The 22978-nt window shown below is 41.9% G+C and overlaps 1 protein-coding gene across 2 annotated transcripts; it reads right to left on the bottom strand.

The window, feature by feature from the left end:
* Window positions 1-2349: 2349 nt before the first annotated feature.
* LOC111972024 (transcription intermediary factor 1-alpha) lies at window positions 2350-13529 on the bottom strand. Of its 2 annotated transcripts, none has more exons than XM_023998860.2 (18): window positions 12681-13529; window positions 12190-12308; window positions 11528-11675; window positions 11151-11283; window positions 10832-10948; window positions 10552-10666; window positions 9988-10134; window positions 9701-9815; window positions 8987-9387; window positions 7776-7925; window positions 7183-7282; window positions 6798-6852; window positions 6553-6688; window positions 5917-6275; window positions 5467-5605; window positions 5233-5307; window positions 3767-3922; window positions 2350-3537 (listed from the first exon to the last, which is right to left on the bottom strand). In XM_023998860.2, exons 1-18 carry the CDS (start codon window positions 12940-12942, stop codon window positions 3265-3267), a joined length of 3000 nt encoding a protein of 999 aa, XP_023854628.1. In that variant the 5' UTR covers window positions 12943-13529; the 3' UTR covers window positions 2350-3264. The 2 variants fall into 2 exon arrangements, with proteins under 2 accessions (XP_023854628.1, XP_023854629.1); XM_023998861.2 differs by having other exon boundaries at window positions 5917-6269.
* Between the last annotated feature and the right edge of the window lie 9449 nt (window positions 13530-22978).

Raw genomic sequence — 22978 nt, 5'->3', positions numbered from 1 at the left:
CTGTCTCGGAACGAGCGTCTAATTATCTCGCTCAGAGGGGCGGGCGGGGGCCATCGCAAGTGACGAGTAAAACTTTTTTATATCAGAAGTTCAGAAACCCTAAATTGAGTGTATTGATTTAGACATTACATTATTACACTTCCTCTTATTAACTACCAGGTTCTTATATGACACAATTACATTTAATTCAAGTCGTTTTAATGACTTCCATTAGCTAGGCCTACTGACAGATTTAAAGTAGCCCTAAATATAATTTTCTTCTTCTGACTGAATAATACGACACGTAATGGCGACATTGATTGACACTGTCCTCCAACCTCGTTTACTTTCATTCAGACGTCTGTCTGTGGCAGAATGATCACACTGATTACTTCAGAAGACCTGGACTCCACTCCGTAGTGATTCTGTGGTTATCTAAAAATATATTGTGGCCATTTCCAGACTGCAATACATAAAATATTTAGAATTTGTAGTTTTATTTTTTTGTATGTTTTTTGATCTAATGCATATTCCATATTTTGCAAGAGGTTGACAAAATTGCTCCTCAGGAAAATGATTGATTTCATTGAAGCATATGTTATTTCATCCTCTCAGACTGTCACAGACYTGGGGTTTKTTTTTCACCAAGTGGAAGAGATACTGTATATGGACCYTTTCCTCTCGATCTGAACTGCCAGTGTTAGCCTACTGTTCTATAACAGCCAGGTGTTGCGTAAAAGTGGTTACCTCAATGCATGGATTGCCAATTAGCTTATAAGGGGGAAAATGCGTTAAATGATTAGTTGATTAGTTTACATGCTAAAAATCATAACATGTAATTGCGGCAGAGGCTTTTTAGAAGTGTGTTCACCACACATTTTCTGAATGACTAATTATTTCATTTTCCACATCATGCCTGTGGACAGCTTGCCATGGGCACTTCGTTAACCACTCATTCGGTTTCTCAAACTGTTAGAGGGCACAATCCCTTTGAAAGCTACTCACACGCGCGTGCGTGCGCGCAAACATACACACACACACCCTCTGCCATGTGCCAAAATTTGCAAGGAGGTAAATAATTGATAGATGGCATTATAAACCTTTTATACCAAACTAAGTCTTTCTGCAAATTCAATCAGTCATCTGGCGTTGGGTATGCATGGTGAAGAGCCAAGAGTAAACAATCATCTAATCAGAGCCATGTGTGTGTCCCCTCCCCCTCACACACATCACACCACACCACACAGCCCCTCTAGGAACATCTCCGAGTGGCCATGCATGGCTAATACTAGCACTCTACTGGATGTGCCTCCCTGTGCTGCTAAGGCTAGTTACTATCGAAATGCTCTGTACCCTTGCTGAAATGAGGAGAGTTGGATGTGTCAACTAAGTGCATCCTGGTAACTTTTTTGGGGGGCGGGGGGGGTACACCAGTACTGTCATCTTGTAAAACAAGTAAAACAAGTATCTTAGACAGCAGTGGCAAAATATAGAGGCAAGTTTATGATGCACTGTTACACAATAAGAGTATCACGTTTCCACAGACTGCATTCACATCACTCAGGAAAGTAGAGCACAAACTCAATTCCTCTTTAGATATCAACCAGAATGTAACACTTATACTGCTGGTATATCTCCTTGTCTCCTCTCTGGGTTAATGTGTGTGGGGTGGTGGGGTAGGATCACAGGACCACTGGAAAGATATGGCCATGAAAGGCCCAAAAGGATGCCTTGTGATGAGGACCAGACTCAAACCCAGATKAGTGGGATTTATTTGAGATACTATTCAAACAGGTAGGGTTTCATACGTTTTCGTAAGATGAGCAGGGACTCCGCTGTCCTGACATTATGGGGAAGCTTGTTCCACCATTGGGAGCTTTGACTGGGCTGAGCGGGAGCTGCCCTCCGGTAGGGGTGGGAGGGCCAAGGGACCAGAGGTCACACACACCACTTTCCCCTCCCCTCTCCTTTTCACCCTTTAATGAGAAACAGCAGCTCAGGACAAACTCTCTTAGGTAGAGGAAATTAGAGTGGCCGAGGTCACTTTTAAATGGTGCTAATCTTCTAGAGGGCACTGAAGTCCTTTTGAACCACAACCAGACTTSTCTTACACTCTCCATGTCACCCAGCGTCAGGCCACTAACATGTACTGTAGGTCATCTGGACCTGCCCTTTGGGGCCCCATCTCATGATTAATTACTACAGTAAACTTAAAGAGGATTAGCTATTATGCCATTATTAAACTATTCCGACTGTGATAGACATATCACCAATAGATTACATTTCCTCACCCCATAAAACATGTCTTACTGTAAATGCTGAATGAATACCACACAGACCCCAAACAGCAATAACAATCATAAAGCAAGATATTGGACATTGTTTATTTTACCCTGTAAACAGCTGCAAGTAAACTTGCATGCAAGAAGTATTTTTTATGAATAAAATATTTTGGTTTTCATAAGTAYCGATGGTATGAAGTCATGAGAAAACATGGCAAACGACAGGTTATTTGGGACTGCATGAGAAACAAAACGCATTTTGTTGAATATTTACTTGCCTGGTTTAAGTTAATGATCATCGTAAATATTTACATACACTGCATAKAAATCACTACAACAATGTAAAATATAAATACATGACACATTGAATGGCTCAATGACAAAACAATGAGGGAGAAAAGATTAAGTTCTATTGTTGCGATTAATAAAGTAGGCCTCGTGTCATGCTACCAGCCATCACACTGTAAACTAGAGTCAAGGCTACCGTAGGCCTGAGCAACTAGACCTCGCACAGCTGACATGTTCATGAAACCTACACTTCATACAGTCTTGCAATAACAACTGAAATAATCTTATGTTTTATCAGGCTGGTTTGATACCTTTGACGTGTTTTCACTTTACTAACCTGGATTAACCTTGTAACAGTTCCTATTCCCCAGACGGATCCCAAACCCTTTTACAAGAACCGTATCCACACAGGCTGCTGGATAATCGAACACCTTCTGTTTTCATATTTGATACTCAGGGTCTTTAGTCATAGCAACACTATATTAGTACAGCATTAATGTAAACCAGTCTTAAGCAGGTATAGTAGGAGGAGGAAAGGGGTTTGGTACCCTGCTTCACTGTTCTTTTGTGCAAAATGATTCGATCACAGAACATGGAGTATTTTGGCACATTAAGAAAGTCAGACTTTCTCAGAGAATAAGATTAATTACTAGTATAGGCTAGTACTGGCAGTGTTATTGACTGATAAAAGTTGATGAGATGACAATGTGCACGCTTATACGGCCTCTTCCTCTCCCTTTGGTGAGCTTAGCTGAGCAGGAGTAGGAGTACACAACTCCTGGGTCTCAGAGCACCTGCGCTGATGCTTTGCATGCTGGGAGCTCTCCTCATCAGGCGTTGTGGGAGGGGGAGGAGAGACGGGAGGGGTCACAGAACTGATGACCTCAGACTTGACCTTTGGAAAAATCCGTTCAGGGTAGAGGAACTTCAGCTGCTCCTCAAAGAACCTCTCCAGGTTTCTGCCTGCAGTGGCAACCTCAGTGTCAGCCTGGCATGGGAGGAAAGAGACGACAGATGTATGTGGCTGTTTTACCTACCTTAGTTGAATGCACTGACTMWAACTAATTCTGGATAAGAGCATCCACTAAAAGTAACATGTAAATGACAGAAACATTGTAAAAACAGTCCARCCACACACATTAAGAGCTTAATTAACACGTCTGTGTAAACTAAAATAAAAGGACTCTTCTGGAAAACGTTAGCGCTGTCTAGTCTACCTCATTGAATGCTGCACAGTTCCTGAAGATGAGTCGGATGTCTGATACAACCTCAGAAGGTGTCTGGTAGCAGGGGCTCTGCCTGGATTCCAGCTTGCTCTTCACAATGGKCAGAACCATCGGCGTCTTTGGYGTCTCCTGGTTCTCTGGCATTATCTACAGCAAAAGACAGAGGCTATCACAATATACAAAACAACAAAAAGTGTTTCTCTCAATGTCCCTCATCATGGCTATCCAGTGGATGATAAACCAAGGAGACATTTCAACCCAAAAACAGACCCCTCATAACCTCTCTATATTGATCCATAGACATCATTTGGTACAGTAACGGTAAGCCTATGTCAATGTTTCTCCTATATTAATTTAGCAGCTTGACAAAAAATGTTATATTTCTACCCAGATACGCTTTTAAGATCACAGTGACAACATATATTTGAGGCATTCAATGTCTTTTGGGGTTTTCAATGAGGTAAATGCAGATGGGAAACACTGTGACTCAGCCGATTTACTTAAAGCCACTATGCTGCATTAGTTGGGCTYCAGGTTATAATGCTTTAAAAAAGGGGAAATTCTATTTCAGATGGTGTCAACATGAATCATTTTGGTGTAGAATGCCTTTTTAAAAAGTCACCAGAAACGAGCTTCTCACAGTTTTTGTACAAACATTCCCGGGGGGGGGGGGGGCATGTCCCACCCAGCTACCTTTGCCACGGCTGCTGAAAAAAATCCTAGGTGAAACACTGTTCAGTATGTGACTTAAAACTAGGATGTTTTTTGTGTGATTCCCTGTGTGTGATTAGTCAAGGTGGGGCCAAAGCCTGTGTTGTCAGTGTGCTGCTGTGGCTGTCCCTCTTGTCCAATCACAAATCAACCCGAGGACCTATATATACAAGACACTATGCACTGAGAGACTTTTATCGGTATAAGCGGCCAAAGAGCAAGGTGGAGATATTACAATACCAATACCATATTGTTTTTATGTTGGATCTTAATTTGACCTATATTGTCGCAGCAAAATAATCCTGCAGCAACACGATTTAAAAGTTTAGTCCATAATGTTGCTTGATCGGTGGTTAGGTAATTAGCTGGCCAAAAGTAGAGTACATGAAAAGTGCAATACTGTAAATATAACCATATGTAAGTGTGGGATTTCAGTGAATTTATGTAAATCAAAGCTCATCTTCATTTCATGCTGTGCAGGGAAATTATTAGCAACAAAAGTGTGATCAAATTAAGATCCTCATCTGTACCTATTAAATTCTCTTTATCACCACATGGACGTAAAGGTAAGGAGTTAATTTTTGCGATTGAGCATTAATCTCTTCACTCACCAAGGAGGATCTAGCCTGGGATTGGGCATTCGTCTCTCCACTCACCAAGGGGGATCTAGCCTGGGATTGGGCATTCGTCTCTCCACTCACCAAGGAGGATCTAGCCTGGGATTGGGCATTTGTCTCTCCACTCACCAAGGGGGATCTAGCCTCCTGGAAGTCAGCACTGAGCTCACTGCAGTACATCTTCAGCAACAGTCTCTCACATTTCTGCAGAGAGAGAGAAATACAAGACACCTTTACATTATATCAACCCCAGAGCTGATGTATTTCAATAAGATAAAAGTAACACCTTATACAGAGATAAACACCTCAGGTAGGCCTGAGAAATGATTGTCTCTTTCAAGTACAGTACAGTACAATACTGACCCGTTTGTCCACAGGGCAGAATCCTCCCTCAGAGTCTGGTTCCTCCTTCACTGTTCTGGGCTCTAATCTGCTGATGTCACAGTCATACACCACCTCAGGCACTGACAGGTCACGGCAGAATGAGCAGAACCACTCCCCACTGAAAGAAAAACAACAGCGGGCCAATAGAAACTTTAGTTTAATAACAACATTATTGCATCAATTTCAAATAACCGATCCATTTCATTTAATCCCATTTTAGGGCAGTGCATTAGATACAGTAGGCAATATCACCCAGTGACGGCCGATGTGAGTGRAGGCTTTTGCTCCAACCAAGCAGAAACACACCTGATTCTAAATATCATAGTATTTACAATCATGTGTGTTTCTGCATGGATGGAGGAAAAGCCTGCACCCACTCAGGCCCACCAAGGGTAAGACTGTCCACCTCTCTCCTAGGGCCTATAGTACCTGGGTAATCTGAAGAGGGTGGGGATGTGGCAGGAGAGGTGGAAGACTTTGGGACACTTGTCACAACACAGCAGCAGCTCTCCTCCATTCTGACACACAGCACACCAATCCTCATTAGGGTCCTCTTCTGGAGCTGGGCCCTGACTGCCTAGCTGCTGCTCTGCCCCCAGAGAGTGGCTCTGCTGTGGGGCTTGACTCAGGTCCCCTGAAGGCCCTGGAGGCTGTGGTGGGGTCTGGGCCTTTTCCTCTGTGCTCTGACGAGAAATCTGGGCTTGTTGTTCCCCTCCATCTTGCCGACAGGTTTGGGCCTGGACCCCCGTGCTGCTGTCTGGGAGGTTGGCTCTCAGGTTACCCTGTACCTTAAACACACACAAACACACTTAACAGAACACTCAAAAACAGAACAGTGACCTCTCAGGGACCACCCAACAGCAATCCTGGTATTGAACACTATTACGACATCACAGTATATAATTTCTGTGCTGTTACCATCTATAAATACTGTGGCTCAAAGACAAATAAATCACCCATACCATTTCAAGTAACATGCAATACGATGTACATGTAATCATTATCATAACATTGTAATGATCAGTTATTAACATTTTTCTATTTCCAGTCCATCCGTCCTCTTACACAGCTGATGTCGTCCTCTGGCTCGTCTTTGATGATGATGATGGGTCCAGGCGATGACCTTCGTCTCCTCTTGGCAGCTGATCCCCCAGCTCCATACGCCTTCTGCTGCGTCTCCAGAGGTTTCCAAGAAACAGTCCTTCAATCAGCCAATCAGAAGGAAGGTGAGAAAAAAAATACGTTATATTTCTCTATCAAAGCATCATGCCTGTATAGAATTCACGAAGAATGTGAAATCATTATCTTACCCTGGTTTCTCTTCACAGGATATAGCAGTTAGTCCTGCATGATGGTGTCCTTGTGCTAAAGGAAGATACATTGTATTCCTTATACATATTATACAGGGATGGAAATTAATCTAGCATGCTTGACCGTGGCTAGTACTTTTCAGACTGGGCTAGTAGAAAAAGTGCCAAACTAGCCTGCTGACTAGTGAAAGTTTTGTATTTTCAAATATGCCATAGAACAGATTTTGAACCCGGGCTAGTAAACATTGACGTCTACTAGCCTGGCTGGACWGTGTCCAAAATCCTGAAGTTCCATCCCTGGTCATATATTCAAGAAGCATTGTATTTGTTTTCTTATATTTTGTTGTGTAGTATTAGTAGGGTAGTACAAAACACCAATACATACCAGTTCTGTATGGGAGGGAAGCTGGTAGGGTCTGAGGGAAGTTGGGTCTTATTATCTGGACAGGGCCTCCAGGGTGCTTGTTGTGATATGCAGACTCCATCTAAAAGGTTTCACAACATAAATTAAGCTGCTAACAATCTGATTCTTAACAACATAATGCTACAGAGTGATATGTGGATGTGAAATAGAGCTACAGTTGTGATAAAGTATACTGCCACCCTTGCACGATTCACTATTTCTTCTCAAATAAGTTGAAATTTAGAAAATGTTTAGTGTTCTTCACATGCATTTTTTTGATTTTCCCCTGCACAGGGRCCCCCCAAAAAGTATCTAAACTGACATTTAGATTTTTCAATTCAAAGTTTTTTTTTAATTGCCTGGACTAAATTATTCAGAWTTCAAATGAATAGGTTGGAGACAGGTGATTGTCCTTTACTGTGGAATGTATATCACCTGTGGTAAGTGGCAGGTGCCTACAGGGTAAAAACAGCCATTCAACTCCGTTTTGAATAGAGAAAACAGAACATTCTGCTCCATTACACTCCATTGTGAAGTGCAAGGGTGCCAGTATATTTGAGCGCAGCTGTATGTACCTGGTGCTGTCGCAAGTGAGGAGAACTGAGGCTGCCGTTGCTAGGCAGTGGTGCATTGTGGGAGAAGTGAGGCATTGGGTTGAATACGTCCATGTGTTTGAGTGCGTAGCTGCTGGGGCTGCTCACCAGGCCTCTCAGTGACTGGACAGCCTGTGAGTGAGAGACAGACAGTTGGAGACAGAGTCAGACAGAGCTATGCCATCAACAATCAATGTCATATCTATTCTTATGAGTCAATGGTGGTGACAGACAGATTAAATGGTGTATCGTCAGTCTGTAATTGGTTATGTCTGGGAAGGTAGCCTGTGATTGGTTATGTCTGGGAAGGTAGCCTGTGATTGGTTATGTCTAGGATAGAAGCCCCTGGCTTTCACAACACAGAGCAAAACAGAAGACAGAACACAAACAAGCCACTTGTAAATGTTCCAGAATGCTTTACTTAAGCACTTTGTTTTGAAACAGCCTTCTTTGTTTGGTCTAGATCCAAGCATGCAGGTGCAACAGTCAATGGTGAACAGTTTTTACTTTGGGGGAAAAATGCATAGAAACTGGAATTTTGAGTTCCACAGACAATATGATAAGGGGTTATATAACTAAAGATGTTATACACTGTTTTGTCAGAAATGTACTCATGAAATAATGAAACTAGACATTGCCCTGACCAACCATTCCCTCCTGACACTGTCTATAATTCAAAACAGTGATGACACATTATAAAGTCAAACTAAACACAAGGCCTAGRGTATTAATGATCTATAACGTGGCTGTTAAAAAGAACAGTGCTTCCAGGCTCCACCTCAACAGCTTGTTCACATCAGCCATGACGCAACTCTGGTCTGAAATCTACAGGCCAGTGGATTGTCCTCTTGATCTGCCTGTATTTTAGAGCTCGTATAAAACAGCCTCAACCTCAGACTAAACACTGTAGACCAGACATATCTATCATCATCTCTGGAGGCTTTGGGCCTGTTCTGTGTCACACGTGAGCAGCTGCACTGAGATTTAGCCATTTTTTTTATATACATGTTTTTTATTTATATGGTACCTTATGACTCAAACTGATCTTGACAAGTCAAGACATAAATTGCCCAGGATGTGAAGGCTGTCTGCTCCATTTGGGAAGACGTCATCCACTGTCTGCGCCTGTTAAGAATCCCTGTCAATCAAACTGACACACACACACCCGCACGCACGAGCACACTCTTTCCCACCTGGGGAGGATATCCAGGACTTGGCAGGGTGCTGGTGGGACTGAGATGGATTGCAGGGGGGGCAATGAACCTCCGGCCCTGCTGGGGCATGGGGGGGAGACTCTGGGAGGGAGAGCCACCCTGGAGGGGCCCTGGAGGGGGTCTCTGGAGCCGCATGCTCTGGTACCAGGCCCAGGGTGGGGTCTGGGGCTGCCAGTGAGGCTGTTGGGCTAGTTTCTCCACCTGCATCTGGAGCTGAGCCAGGGTGTTGTGGTTGTGGGGGGCCAGGCGGGGCTGTGAGAGGCCTGGGGGCAGGCTGTTGGGGGAGCCTGAGGGGCCCTGCCCAGGATGGTGGAGTTGATGAGGGATGCCCTGGAAGCCGCCCAGCTGGGGGCCTGGYACATTCTCCACCACTAATGAGCCTGAGGGAACAGGAAGAGACGGCTTCAGCATAACGGAAGAGGTAATACACTGACCTGGTACATATCTTTTATTTCAAGAACAAACTGCACCATACCAAACACATCCAGTATAACTAAGATTATTACAATACTACTACCTCAATTAGTACACACTGCAACTGCTAATTTAAAACCACTACAAGAATAACTACTACTACTCCTTGTCCAACAGATCATTTTCTCCCCCAACATAAAACACTACCATTTAAATGTTTCAATTAAATAGAATWGTAAGATTTCAGTGTAGCCACTCTCATTGTGCTTTCTCTCTCACCCAGATCGACATTTGAAGCCCAGAAGCCTGACCGACACTGGAAACGCACAGTGCTCTGCGGTACAAACGAGGTATTGCATTTAGCCCGCAGGAGGTTTCCGATCTGAAACAGAATCTGCAGCAGAAGGGATGTTATTAATAATTTGGAGAAACTGGGAAAACACAAGGCATATGTTCTGCATTTCATCTATGCTTTACACCATGGGCTCCTGTATGGCTTTAGGGATAGGGGATGCCTGGGAGTCAATGGACTGAGGCTGAGGGAGAGTCTGGGAGGGAGGTCTTACCAAACGTTTGCAGTACAGGAGAGCTGTGCCGCCGTTCCTAGCTGTCGCCCATTTTGTGAAGTTGATCACGTGATCCAGGTGTCTGGACAGATAGCCAATATCCTCCTTCTGCTTCTTCAGACCGCTCTCATGATCCTTTGTCAGGCCCTTCAGGGGATAGGAAATAGATGGAGAAGTCAGAATCTGGAGAGAGGCTATAAGGACACTCCTGACCTCTAAAACGACTAACCAAAATCTAAAACTGGCCCCTGCTTTAACCAAACCCTAACCTTAACCTAATTTGAACCAATTCTGGAATTAAATATTGTTTTGCAGGTCAGGAGTATCTGTATAGCCTTTTCCCAGAATCTGTGGCATTTTAACACTGCCTTCAGGGTAAGCTCCTGTCATGACTTTAGGGCACATGACAATCAAAACATTTGTAGGCCTTGCCATTTCCTCCTGCTCTCTGCACTCATAATGAATACAAAGAAACCTGACAAATACTAGTCGGAATATCTATGGAAACGTGAGAATATACAGAATCATCCTAATGTTAGAGATGTGATTGTGATCATACTGTACCTCAAGCTGATTGACAAGAATCTTTCCCTTTCTGTTGATCTCTAGTATCAGACTACAGATCGACTTCTTGATTTCATTGTGAACTGATATGCGGTTCTCATCAACTTGAAGGAGTCTGAGAAACATGAAAGACAATAGACATGAACAAATTCATCTTACTAAACAGAAAATGTATTTGGATGCACGATGGACGGACATAGTGTTCACATTTCATAATACATTGTGTACATATACAGCAAGCATAGAGATTCTCAGGTGCTAAAGAAGATGCATTGTTTACCCATTGTTTATGGAGTTTGACACATCTTCAATTATCTTCTTTTTTTCCTGCAGTTGACGATTCATATCCTCCATGTAATGTTTGTGATTCTTATAGGCATCCTCCAGAAACTGGTAACTAAGTAACATATCATAGTTAGTTATTTAATTTTTACAAAATAATTAAAATCCACTCAAATATAGTACAGCTTCAGTCACTATCGTCAATTAATTAATTAATATATYAATCAATATTTATTTAAATAGCAGATTTCACTCAAATAAAATGTGCTTTTAGATATATATTTTTGAAATAGTAGTGGCACATTAGTCTTCAGTACTTGTGGTCCTTGTGCTTGAGTAGCTGACAGTCTCGACAGGTTGGTAGATCACAGGTTTCACAGAACAGCTTCAGGGGCTCCTGCTTGTGGACTTCACAGAACACTGGCCTATGAGTGGAAACACCCACAGACTCTGGAAAACCAATAGGAAAGCATTTAAAAGCCAGAAGTTAATCTTACTGTAACCAATTCCAATCTGTCAGCTACAGTACAGGTATGCATTTTCTCTCAGGCTTTCTGTACTGTGTAGGAGGATGTGAACATTATTTTCACTGAATCAACAAGAATATAATGTAAATAGAGCTTCTGCTTGTTGTACTGTAGGTTTTTCCTTGACAATCGTTYCTGCCTCAGTCAGACTGGAAGCTGTACTGCACCTTGAGATACATCCCCCTTCTGTCTGATGGTGTGGTCTTTGGTGAACTTGACCCTCTGGTGGGCCTCCACGCAGGTGGCACACATGAACTCCACACAGTCCACACAGAAACCTGTAGTCTCTGTGTTGTCCTCACAACTCATACACAGCTACGGACAGGGAAGAGAGTCCAGTCAGACAAAACATCAACAGAGAGACAGGTATACAGACCAGTCAGACACATACATAGCTACTGACAGACAGGTAGAGGGACCAGTCAGTCGTATTACTTTCCACGAAAGTTAAGTCGAATGTGAACTTGAACTTATTATGCCTCAGGAGAGAATATCGGTTAGAAAGTAAACGTTAGAATTTAGAGCCTGAAATCTGCCAAAGACAAAACTGTGTGTCTGTGGTAGTGACATTGATGTTGGAGATAATTCCAAGCTTCAGCTCTACATCTGTATAATGCTCATGGGCTACTAAGCTGAAAAACACCCGGCATCTTGGTGAAATGGCTTGGTAAATAACAGAGATCCAGGCTGCTGAAAAAGGTTAGCTTGGGATATCCATAGTCTCTTCTTACAGGGCAGCCATGAGTCAGGCAAGCAAGACTATGTCCAATAATACAAAATGGAATGTACAATCCAGCAGTAACCTACATTGACCAGTATTTCCACCCACCTGAACAGTCCTCTCCACGGTGCTGCTGGAAGCCTCCACTGAGTCCCTCACAAAGAAGTTCTCCATCACGTCCACCTCCATACACTCCTGTCTGCACACCGGACAGCGAATCACATTCACTGTAAATGTGAAGATGGGCAGACAAACACAGCATGCACACATATTGAATGAAGTTGCACACACAACTGAAATGGTTATATATCTAAAAAGAATGCACAAGAACATGAGATAAGACTCACTCACTCCCTCCCTCAAACCCCACTCATCACATGTCTGAAATTGTAATCWGTGCATTAAATTCCTCTTGGTAGATGCAATGACTTTCAATACAGATTAATTGTTTATAATACATCACAGATAAGTGCAAATCCCACAATAGCGTCCTATCTTGCACAGACTGCAATTTTACACACCCGGATGCACCTCCCCTTATACAGTCATTGGGATGCACTGTCTCGCGTATCTATAGTTTGTAAACATGAGCAGCTCACGTGGTTTCGTCGAGCTGTTGGTGTCTGGCATGGCCAAATTCCTGGAAGCTGACGGCAAACACTTCTTACAAAAAGAGTGGAGACATGGCAGAAGTTTTGGTTCTCGACTGTGAAAGTTTAAATGACACACGGGACAAGTGTCCAGAAAATTCAAGGTGCCTGTCCGCTCGTTGCAGGCGTTCGTGTTCTCCTGAACTGGCATGCTCTCTGCTTCGTTCTCCACAATAATGACAGCATCATCGGACTCTGCACCTTCATCCATCGCTGCTTCACTTTTATTAAAACAACTAATAAAGAAGAACCCCTGTCTATCTATGTCACCTGACAGCGAGCTATCCAAACATGCAGGTATTCCCAAAAATGTCAATTCAAAAGAATATAACTAGTCTAGACATCKTTCGTTCTCGTCGGTGTTGTGTTGCCTCCGGAACACTCTTTGGTCAACATCCGCGTGCAGATGAGATCGTTTTTGTCAAATGCTTTCAGATATTCAGCATCAGCAGCACTACGCATTTATAACGGAATTAAATCCCTCGTTTGCAAACACACAACAAATATATAAGCAATTTCTATGAATGTTTGCAGGCTACAGTACTGCACAACAGCGCGTATGAATTAAATCAAATCCAGATGCTGCTTGTATATTTCTCCCAGACTGCTCCTCGGCGCGCAAGCTGCGGTATCTGAGATGGGTGGGGTCAGGTGCAGTAAAGCACTGTGATAGGWGGGAAATGTGTGCTCCTTTCAAGCGCGCGCTTGTTCCAATAAATTGAATTAAATTTAGGGACAGCTCCATCACAGAATTTCTAAACCATTGTCTCGCGTCTGATAGCGCAACGGCCGTCTGCACTGACGACGTGTCGCGTTAGAATGACGCCATCTGAGGGAAGACAATGGAGACCGTTCATATGTGGGAGGGTCTTTTGTTTTTATTTTGGTCATAGGAGAAGGCTATGTACATYTATGATGTCCCTGGGACATTGCACACTAAATGAAAATATAATAATATTGAGCGAATCACCCTCAACTGCAAAAGTTTATTCCATACTGTAATTTTATTTTAAAGGTAGACTCAGCAATAAGACATAGATGCAGAAAGTAAACAGCATACTGGGTCAATTTCCGCAATAACTAAGAGAGTGAGGCTCAACTTCTCCGCTGTTTTGGTGCGTGAAGGGAACCTGTGCACATGCGCAGATACTGTGTGAGAGCTAAGTCTTGCATCTCGCTCAACTCAATATCCGCGTTTCTGCTTGTGGCAGCACCGTCATTTAGCTGAGTCTACCTTTAAGGCCTTCCGACACTGTACATCTGATTCAATCTTTTACAATTATTGCATGACGCACTGGGCGCTGTTAACAAWTTCAAATATTGATATCAACCTGGCCAGATTGTATGCTTTGCTTCAGTTTTGTAATTGAAGTCTGCAATTGGCTTGTGAGGTTAGCTAGAGTGTCTTCAGAAAGTATTCATACCCCTTGACTTATTCCACATTTTGTTGTGTTACAGCCTGAATTCAAAATGTATTTTTTTGTCTCACCTATCTACAAACAATACCCCATAATGACAAAGTGAAAACATGTTTTAAAAAAATATCTAATTTGCATAAGTATTCACACTCCTTAGTCAATACTTTGTAGAAGCACATTTGGCYGTGATTACAGCTGTGAGTCTTTTTGGGTAAGTCTCTAAAAGCTTTGCACACCTGGATTGTGCAATYTTTGGCCATTATTCTTTAAACAATTCTTCAAGCTCTGTCAAGTTGATTGTTGATCATTGCTAGACAGCCATTTTCATGTATTGCCATAGACTTTCAAGCCGATTTAAGTCAAAACTTTAACTAGGCCACTTAGGAACATTCAATGTCATCTTGGTAAGCATGGGTTTTAGGTTATTGTCCTGCTGAAAGGTGAATTTGTCTTCCAGTGTCTGTTGCCTGTGCTTATAGCTGTATTCTGTTTATTTTTATCCTAAAAATCTCGCTATTCATTGCCGATGACAAGCATACCCATAACATGATGCAGCCACCACCATGCTTGGAAATATGAAGAGTGGTACTCAGTGATGTATTGTGTTGGATTTGCCCCAAACATAATGCTTTGTATTCAGGACAAAAAGTTAATTTCTTTGCCAAATTCTTTTCAGTATTACTTAAGTGCCTTGTTGCAAACAGGATGCATGCTTTGGGATATTTTTATTCRMTACATGCTTCCTTCTTGTCACTCTGTCATTTAGGTTAGTATTGTGGAGTAACTACAATGTTGTTGATCCAGCCTCYGTTCTCATATCACCACCATTACACTGTAACTATTTTAAAATCACCATTGGCCTCATGGTGAAATCACCTCATGGTGGTTTCCTTCCTCTCCAGCAACTGACTTAGGAATGACGCCTGTATTAGGGTTTAGTATTTTCCCGGGATTTTACAAATGTTTCATCCCAAGAATAAATCKCTTTTCTCCTGGGTGAACCAGTATTCAAACGCATTATAAAGCATATAAATGTGTCTGGATTGAAAAGCCCYTAGATGTAGCTAGCTATAGCCTATGCTCTCTTGGGTAAATAAATGAAACTAGCTCCAGTAGGCTAATCTTTTTGAATGTGAACTGTATTACTGTACTCTATTTTATTATACGGACTGGAATTAAGCATAGTTCAAACCATGATAAAACAGATGAGGTAGTCATAAATAAAATAAATAAAAATCATGTTAACCACTATAATTGAATACGGAATGAGTCAATGCTATCACGGCACAAGGCAAGACCCAAATGCAGACACGGGAGGCAGATGGTTGGAGTCTTACAATGTTTATTAATCTAAAGGGGTAGACAAGAGAATGGTCGTGGACAGGCAAAAAGGTCAAAACCAGATCAGAGTCCAGGAGGTACAGAGTGCAGAAAGGCTTGTGGTCAAGGCAGGCAGAATGGTCAGGCAGGCGGGTACAAAGTCCAGAAACAGGAAAGGGTCAAACCAGGAGGACTAGAAAAGGAGAATGCAAAAAGCAGGAGAACGGGAAAACCGCTGGTTGACTTGGAAACATATAAGACAAATTGGCACAGAGAGACAGGAAACACAGGGATAAATACACTGGGGAAAATAAGCGACACCTGGAGGGGGTGGAGACAATCACAAGGACAGGTGAAACAGATCAGGGCGTGACAAATGCAACTTATTATGCGATTTGTCAAGCACACTTTACTCTTGAACTTATAACATAACAAAGGGGTTGAATACTTATCAACTCAAGACATTGCAGCTTGACATTTTTTATGAATATATATATTTTTTTTTACAAACAAAATTCCACTATGACATTGTGGGGTATTGTGTGTTGATCAGTGACACAAAACCTAAATGTAATCGATTTTAAATTCAGGCTGTAACACAACAAAATGTGAAAAAAGTAAAGGGGTGTGAATACTTTCTGAAGGCACCGTACATCAGCCAACATAGTCAAACTGCAGAGGTGCAGATGTGTATTTGATCTGTGCTAGCACCAGCAGCACAAGCCTCCTTCTATGCTTATGTACGAATGAAGTGAGTTCGGAAAAGCTGAAAGTATGCATCTTAGAAATAGTTTTCACGTACAATCTTTACATGTCCGAATTTAGAATCAAATAGGCTTCCCAAAAATAACATAATCGCTGTGGTGGAATGTTTATTTTTATTGGCGATTTTGTGCATTTACCAAATTCCCATCAGGTAACCTCATTTCAGATGTGTCATGTAGACAAGAGTATTAGGTAAATCGTTCTTCTTGCAAAGCATGAGCATGGGGTGTTGAACTCATTTTGCCCCGGCGGGTCCATTTGGTCTTCAACAAGGTCCATAGGGCCAAACTGAAAATTTGTTATATTTCCTCACCATCAATTTTTATTTTTTTACTCAAACCACCCGCAGGCCGGATTGGACCATATGTTTGACACGCCTACTATTATATTAATCTGACTATTCACAATAATCATATTGTTCAAATTGGTCAGTCAACGGGATCGGCTCATAACACCAGCCACATTACATGATAAAGGCTCCAAATGTCTGACACTACCAGAACTTTGTCAGAGCCTTTGTCAGAGCCTACGACCGCATGTAGTGGTACTTAATCGGCAGACCTAGATCCTGTCACACTGAACGAACCAAGACATCCGACAATCGTTTACGACAATGTGGCCATTTTTCCTGAAACTGCAAAATCGTGGCATAAGACGGCTAAAATCGTACAGTCTGTGCAGGCCTTTAGTTGAATAACCAAAAGTGTACTATTTCATCATTCACCCTACTTTGTGGGTTTTCTAGTCCATTTTGCTCTGAGTGACACAGAGAGCAGAGCACTGAGTGAGAGCAGAGAGCAGAGAACTAGGTGGGTCATTTTGCACTGAGTGACACAGAGAGCAGAGCACTAGGCGGGTCGTTTTGCTCTGAGTGACAGAGAGAGCAGAGAACTAGGCAGGTCATTTTGCATTCTGGATTAATGGTAACTCAGTAGATAATACATCAGCCATTACGTTTCCTAGATAGGTAAGCCCCAGCCTCACCTCTCCCATAGTCCAGAGACCAGGGATGGGCAACTTTGATAGGGGTGGGGGTGTAATGGGACATTTTAATTGTATGTGTCCACATAACTGAGTAAGTAAGTGACTAACCTTGTGAAACTGTCCTATTATAATCTCCTGTTCTTGGGAGTATCATCATGTGTTGCAAACCAGCTTGCTCCTGTGCCCTTTTAAAGATAAAAGGAGAACTGAGAGTCCCGCCCAAGAAATACAACTCATCACGAGTGACCGCAGTAGCTCGCAGGTCTGTGTACCCACATCCATACCTACACATGCAGTCAGAGCCAGCCCTAGCTTTTTGGTGGGGCGCCAACCCCACACACACACACATTTTAGCAGCCCCTAAGTTTTAGAGTTAATTTCCTGCAATTCTACACATTTTGCCATAGGGTGGAGAGAAATATTTGCAGTTTTCAATACGATATCTGAGTGAGAGTGACACATTTATTCTATTACAGACACTTTAATGCATACTTTTAAATTATATTATGTGAGCTAAACATAAAAATATATAAAATATTTTTTTTTTATTACTAATGTTACTGTCCCCACTACAACAACAAAAATACTGAAATGCATGTACAGTCGTGGCCAAAAGTTTTGAGAATGACGCAAATATTAATTTCCACAAAGTTTGCTGCTTCAGTGTCTTTAGATATTTTTGTCAGATGTTACTATGGAACACTGAAGTATAATTACAAGCATTTCATAAGTGTCAAAGGCTTTTATTGACAATTACATGAAGTTGATGCAAAGAGTCAATTTTTGCAGTGTTGACCCTTCTTTTTCAAGACCTCTGCAATCCGCCCTGGCATGCTGTCAATTAACTTCTGGGCCACATCCTGACTGATGGCAGCCCATTCTTGCATAATCAATGCTTGGAGTTTGTCAGAATTTGTGGGTTTTTGTTTGTCCACCCGCGATTAAGGTCTGGGGAGTTTCCTGGCCATGGACCCAAAATATCAATGTTTTGTTCCCCGAGCCACTTAGTTATCAATTTTGCCTTATGGAAAGATGCTCCATCATGCTGGAAAAGGCATTGTTCATCACCAAACTGTTCCTGGATGGTTGGGAGAAGTTGCTCTCGGAGGATGTGTTGGTACCATTCTTTATTCATGGCTGTGTTCTTAGGCAAAATTGTGAGTGAGCCCACTCTCTTGGCTGAGAAGCAACCCCACACATGAATGGTCTCAGGATGCTTTACTGTTGGCATGACACAGGACTGATGGCAGCGCTCACCTTGTCTTCTCCGGACAAGCTTTTTTCCGGATGCCCCAAACAATCGGAAAGGGGATTCATCAGAGAAAATGACTTTACCCCAGTCCTCAGCAGTCCAATCCCTGTACCTTTTGCAGAATATCAGTCTGTCCCTGATGTTTTTCCTGGAGAGAGAAGTGGCTTCTTTGCTGCCTTTCTTGACACCAGGCCATCCTCCAAAAGTCTTCACCTCACTGTGCGTGCAGATGCACTCACACCTGCCTGCTGCCATTCCTGAGCAAGCTCTGTCCTGGTGGTGCCCCGATCCCGCAGCTGAATCAACTTTAGGAGACGGTCCTGGCGCTTGCTGAACTTTCTTGGGTGCCCTGAAGCCTTCTTCACAACAATTGAACCGCTCTCCTTGAAGTTCTTGATGATCCGATAAATGGTTGATTTAGGTGCAATCTTACTGGCAGCAATATCCTTGCCTGTAACGCCCTTTTGTGCAAAGCACTAATGACGGCACGTGTTTCTTCAGGTAACCACGTTTGACAGAGGAAGAACAATGATTCCAAGCACCACCCTCCGTTTGAAGCTTCCAGTCTGTTATTCAAACTCAATCAGCATGACAGAGTGATCTCCAGCCTTGTCCTCGTCAACACTCACACCTGTGTTAACGAGAGAATCACTGACATTATGTCAGCTGGTCCTTTTGTGGCAGGGCTGAAATGCAGTGGAAATGTTTTTTGGGGAAGTTCAGTTCATTTGCATGGCAAAGAGGGACTTTGCAATTAATTGCAATTCATCTGATCACTCTTCATAACATTCTGGAGTATATGCAAATTGCCATCATACAAACTGAGGCAGCAGACTTTGTGAAAATTAATATTTATGTAATTCTCAAAACTTTTGGCCACGACTTTAATTTAAGCCTTGAAATATTTGATTGAAATACTGTAGAATTCCATTCATTCCTATGGAGGTCTGCTGTGTGCCAATATGGCCGACCAGTGGCTTCAAAGCCTTTCATTGGCCAAAACATAGCATCAGCAATCCAGGGTTTATATACATCATTGGTCCAGACAGACAGACTCAGTTTCCCTGGCACAGATACCTAGTCCTTGACTAAGAACTAGAAGCATGTTCAATGGCGATTCACAATTTAAGTCCTGTTTAGTCCAGGAATAAGCGTAATCTTTGTCCGGTAAACTTGTCCTAAATGTATTTCAAATATATCAGATGCCATTCCTTTGTATTTGTTTGTATTTTGGAGACCTTTCTATTGGTTCCATTGCAGCAGGTAAGCTCAATCAAGCACAGCTAAAGTATTTGAAATATTTTAAAATAGTATTTGAACCTAGGTCTGGTTGGTCATGTTGAACGACTATCTACAGTGCATTCGGAAAGTATTCAGACCTTTTCCCTTTTTCCACATTTTGTTATGTTACAGCCCTATTCTAAAATAGATTTAATAAATAAAAATCCTCATCAATCTACACACATTACCCCATAACAACAAAGTGAAAACAGGTTTTTAGAAATTGAAAAACTGAAATACCTTATTTACAAAAGTATTCAGACCCTTTGCTATGAGACTCGAAATTGAGTTTCCATTGATCATCCTTGAGATGTTTCTACAACTACTACATTCAATTGATTTGAAATGATTTGGAAAGGCACACACCTGTCTATATAAGGTCCCACAGTTGACAGTGCATGTCAGAGCAAAAACCAAGCTGAGGTCGAAGGAATTGTCCGTAGAGCTCAGAGACAGGATTGTGTCGAGGCACAGATCTGGGGATTTTTGCAGCATTGAAGGTCCCCAAGAACACAGTGCCCGCCATCCTTCTTAAATGGAAGAAGTTTGGAACCACCAAGACTCTTATTAGAGCTGGCCGCCATGCCAAACTYTGTCATGTCTGGAGGAATCCTGGCACCATCCCTACGGTGAAGAATGGTGGTGGCAGCATCATGCTGTTGGGATGTTTTTCAGTGGCAGGAACTGCGAGACTAGTCAGGAACTAGGGAAAGACGAACGGAGCAAAATAAAGTGAAATCCTTGATGAAAACCTGCTCCAGAATGCTCAGGACCTCTGACTGGGGCGAAGGTTCACCTTCCAACAGGACCGCAATCCTAAGCACACAGCCAAGACAACCCAGGAGTGACTGGGTGGCCCAGCCAAAGCCCGTACTTGACCCTGTTCTAACATCTCTGGAGAGACCTGAAAATAGCTGTGCAGCGACGCTCCCCATCCAACCTGACAGAGCTTGAGAGGATCTGCAGAGAAGAATGTGAGAAACTCCCTAAATACAGGTGTGCCAAGCTTGTAGTGTCATACCCAAACCTCGAGGCTGAATACCTATGCAAATGTAATATTTCATTTTTTTATTTTTATATATATATACATTTGCTAACATTTCTAAACTCCTGTTTTTGCTTTGTCATTATGGGGTATTGGGTGTAGATTGATGAGGGAAAAAAACTCTTAAGCCAAAACAGTAGGTGTGTTGTTGTTGTTTTTCCCCACAGGTGGAGTGACGATCCTGAATACCCATTTCACAATTAATATTTAGCCTGCCAATAGAATTCCATGTATTCCTTTACCCCTATTATATTTTTTATACGATTTTGTATTTATGACATTTATTTGGCAGGGACAATGTACAATAAAACAGTATGAGAAGTATGAGAAGTGATGCGTTGCACAAGATTTAGATGACATTTGAATATATCTGCAGTCCCTGAACACTGAACATGTTTCATTGTTTTTGTGTAACCATACTTTAGTAGTCTATATTTCTTTGAGTTAAAGGGGCAATCTGTGCAAAAATAAAAAATAAATATTTTTATTTTGTTAAAATTTCTATTTAATATTTTCTATAATTGAAATTAGATTCTGATTACATCTCTTTAGTTTGTGTTGGAAAGAGAAAAGTTAACCATAGAAATAAGAATGAACGCTATCATAATGGGTGGACTGGCGGCCATTGCGAGTGTACCCATAGGAGCAAAGCAGGAAGTAAAAGCAGGAAGTAAAAGTAGGAAGTAAAAGCAGGAAGTAAAAGTAGGATGTGTACCAATCAATCTGTGCTGTGATTTGTTGAAACAACTCAAATGACATTGCAAAAAAATACATTCCATTGCATAAGCCATATCAGTTGGCATCATTTGAATGAACATTCTACATTACCATGGAAATTATGCATAACAATAATAGAAAGCCATTGCGAGTGTACCCATGAGTTTACCAGTCAAATTGCCAGGGTTAGAGGTTCCAAGCCCGTTCTATTCGTTCTTATTTCTATGGGTTAACTCTGAAGAGAAAAAAAAGATCCAATCAGGATTTGTCTTTGGTGGTCTCTGTGGGGAAAAATGTAGCTAGCTAAGTCAGTAATTGGCTAGGCCCTCATAATTTAGACAGAAGGCATCTGACATTCAACTGTATTAGTGCAGAATTTTGGAGTGACAGGGAAATCAACCAATCACATTTTGACTTGAAATGGGTGAGACTGTTTTTAGAATATTTTTGCAGCTCTCTTGCTGTCTCTTTGAAGAAAATATGTGTGAAACATTGTTGCATTTAAACTTTAGATCACCAGTTCCTTTGTGTGCTGAACGTGATAAAATATGTTTGCAATTGGAAGTAATAGTTGAAAGGACAGTGACTGTAATCGGCATATTGTTAAAAGCAACCCATTCATAAGCCAGTTGGCACCAATCATTACAAAAACACAACCATTAAGCATTTCCAATTGGAATTAAGGTAGCAGGTTAGGAGACAGTTAGGAAAAGGGTTATGGTTAACGACAATGCTCTCCTAACCTGCTACAAAATTCACTTTGTATCGAAGTGGCGTGAAAAGAGGGTGTCCCAGTTGTTTAGGCGGTTATTGTTGCTTGTCGCATTATTCCGTGCCTGGTACGTGAGTGACAGACAGCCCGATGACTGCCTCAGGCCTTCATTCTTATTTCCATGGGCGTTTGCCTACGGCCTGTTTTGATTAATTCATGATGTTGTCAAAAAGCATTGCTACTTCTGCATTAGTGCTAGATATTATTTTGTGCGCATTAAGTGATGATGCTTCTGTTATTTTTCTTGATTTTAGAATTTGTTGTTTGACATTTTGTAAGATTTTTTCATCATCATGGATGGTCAGTTCTTGCATCCATAGCACTGCATATGAATTTGAGAGGGGTTATATTTCTCTGGCCCCTTCCCTCAGCTGTTTACCAAAAACAGTGGAGGGGTGTCTGCTTTGTTAATGGTTGAACTGCATATTTGGGCTTTAATTCTGTCATTTTAACAGTAACAAAAGGCCACCAGGGGGCTCTACTTGACAATGAATGAAAACCTATGACTAGAAATGCTGATTATCCCATCACTCTGTACTTTGCCACTAAAAACTGTGCCTTAGTTGTATTTAACACATTTAGCAAATAATTACAATAATCAGAGACTGCAGAAGTATCCCAAGTTTTAGTTATAAGAATAGTCTTAGTTATAACACTAGTCTTAGTTATAACACTATTCTTAGTTATAACACT

The sequence above is a fragment of the Salvelinus sp. IW2-2015 genome, linkage group LG13 (genome assembly GCF_002910315.2).
Source record: "Salvelinus sp. IW2-2015 linkage group LG13, ASM291031v2, whole genome shotgun sequence".
NCBI classification, from domain to species: Eukaryota; Metazoa; Chordata; class Actinopteri; order Salmoniformes; family Salmonidae; genus Salvelinus; species Salvelinus sp. IW2-2015.
The sequence above is the reverse complement of the archived record's forward strand: the minus strand, read 5'-3'. Positions and strand labels throughout refer to the sequence as shown.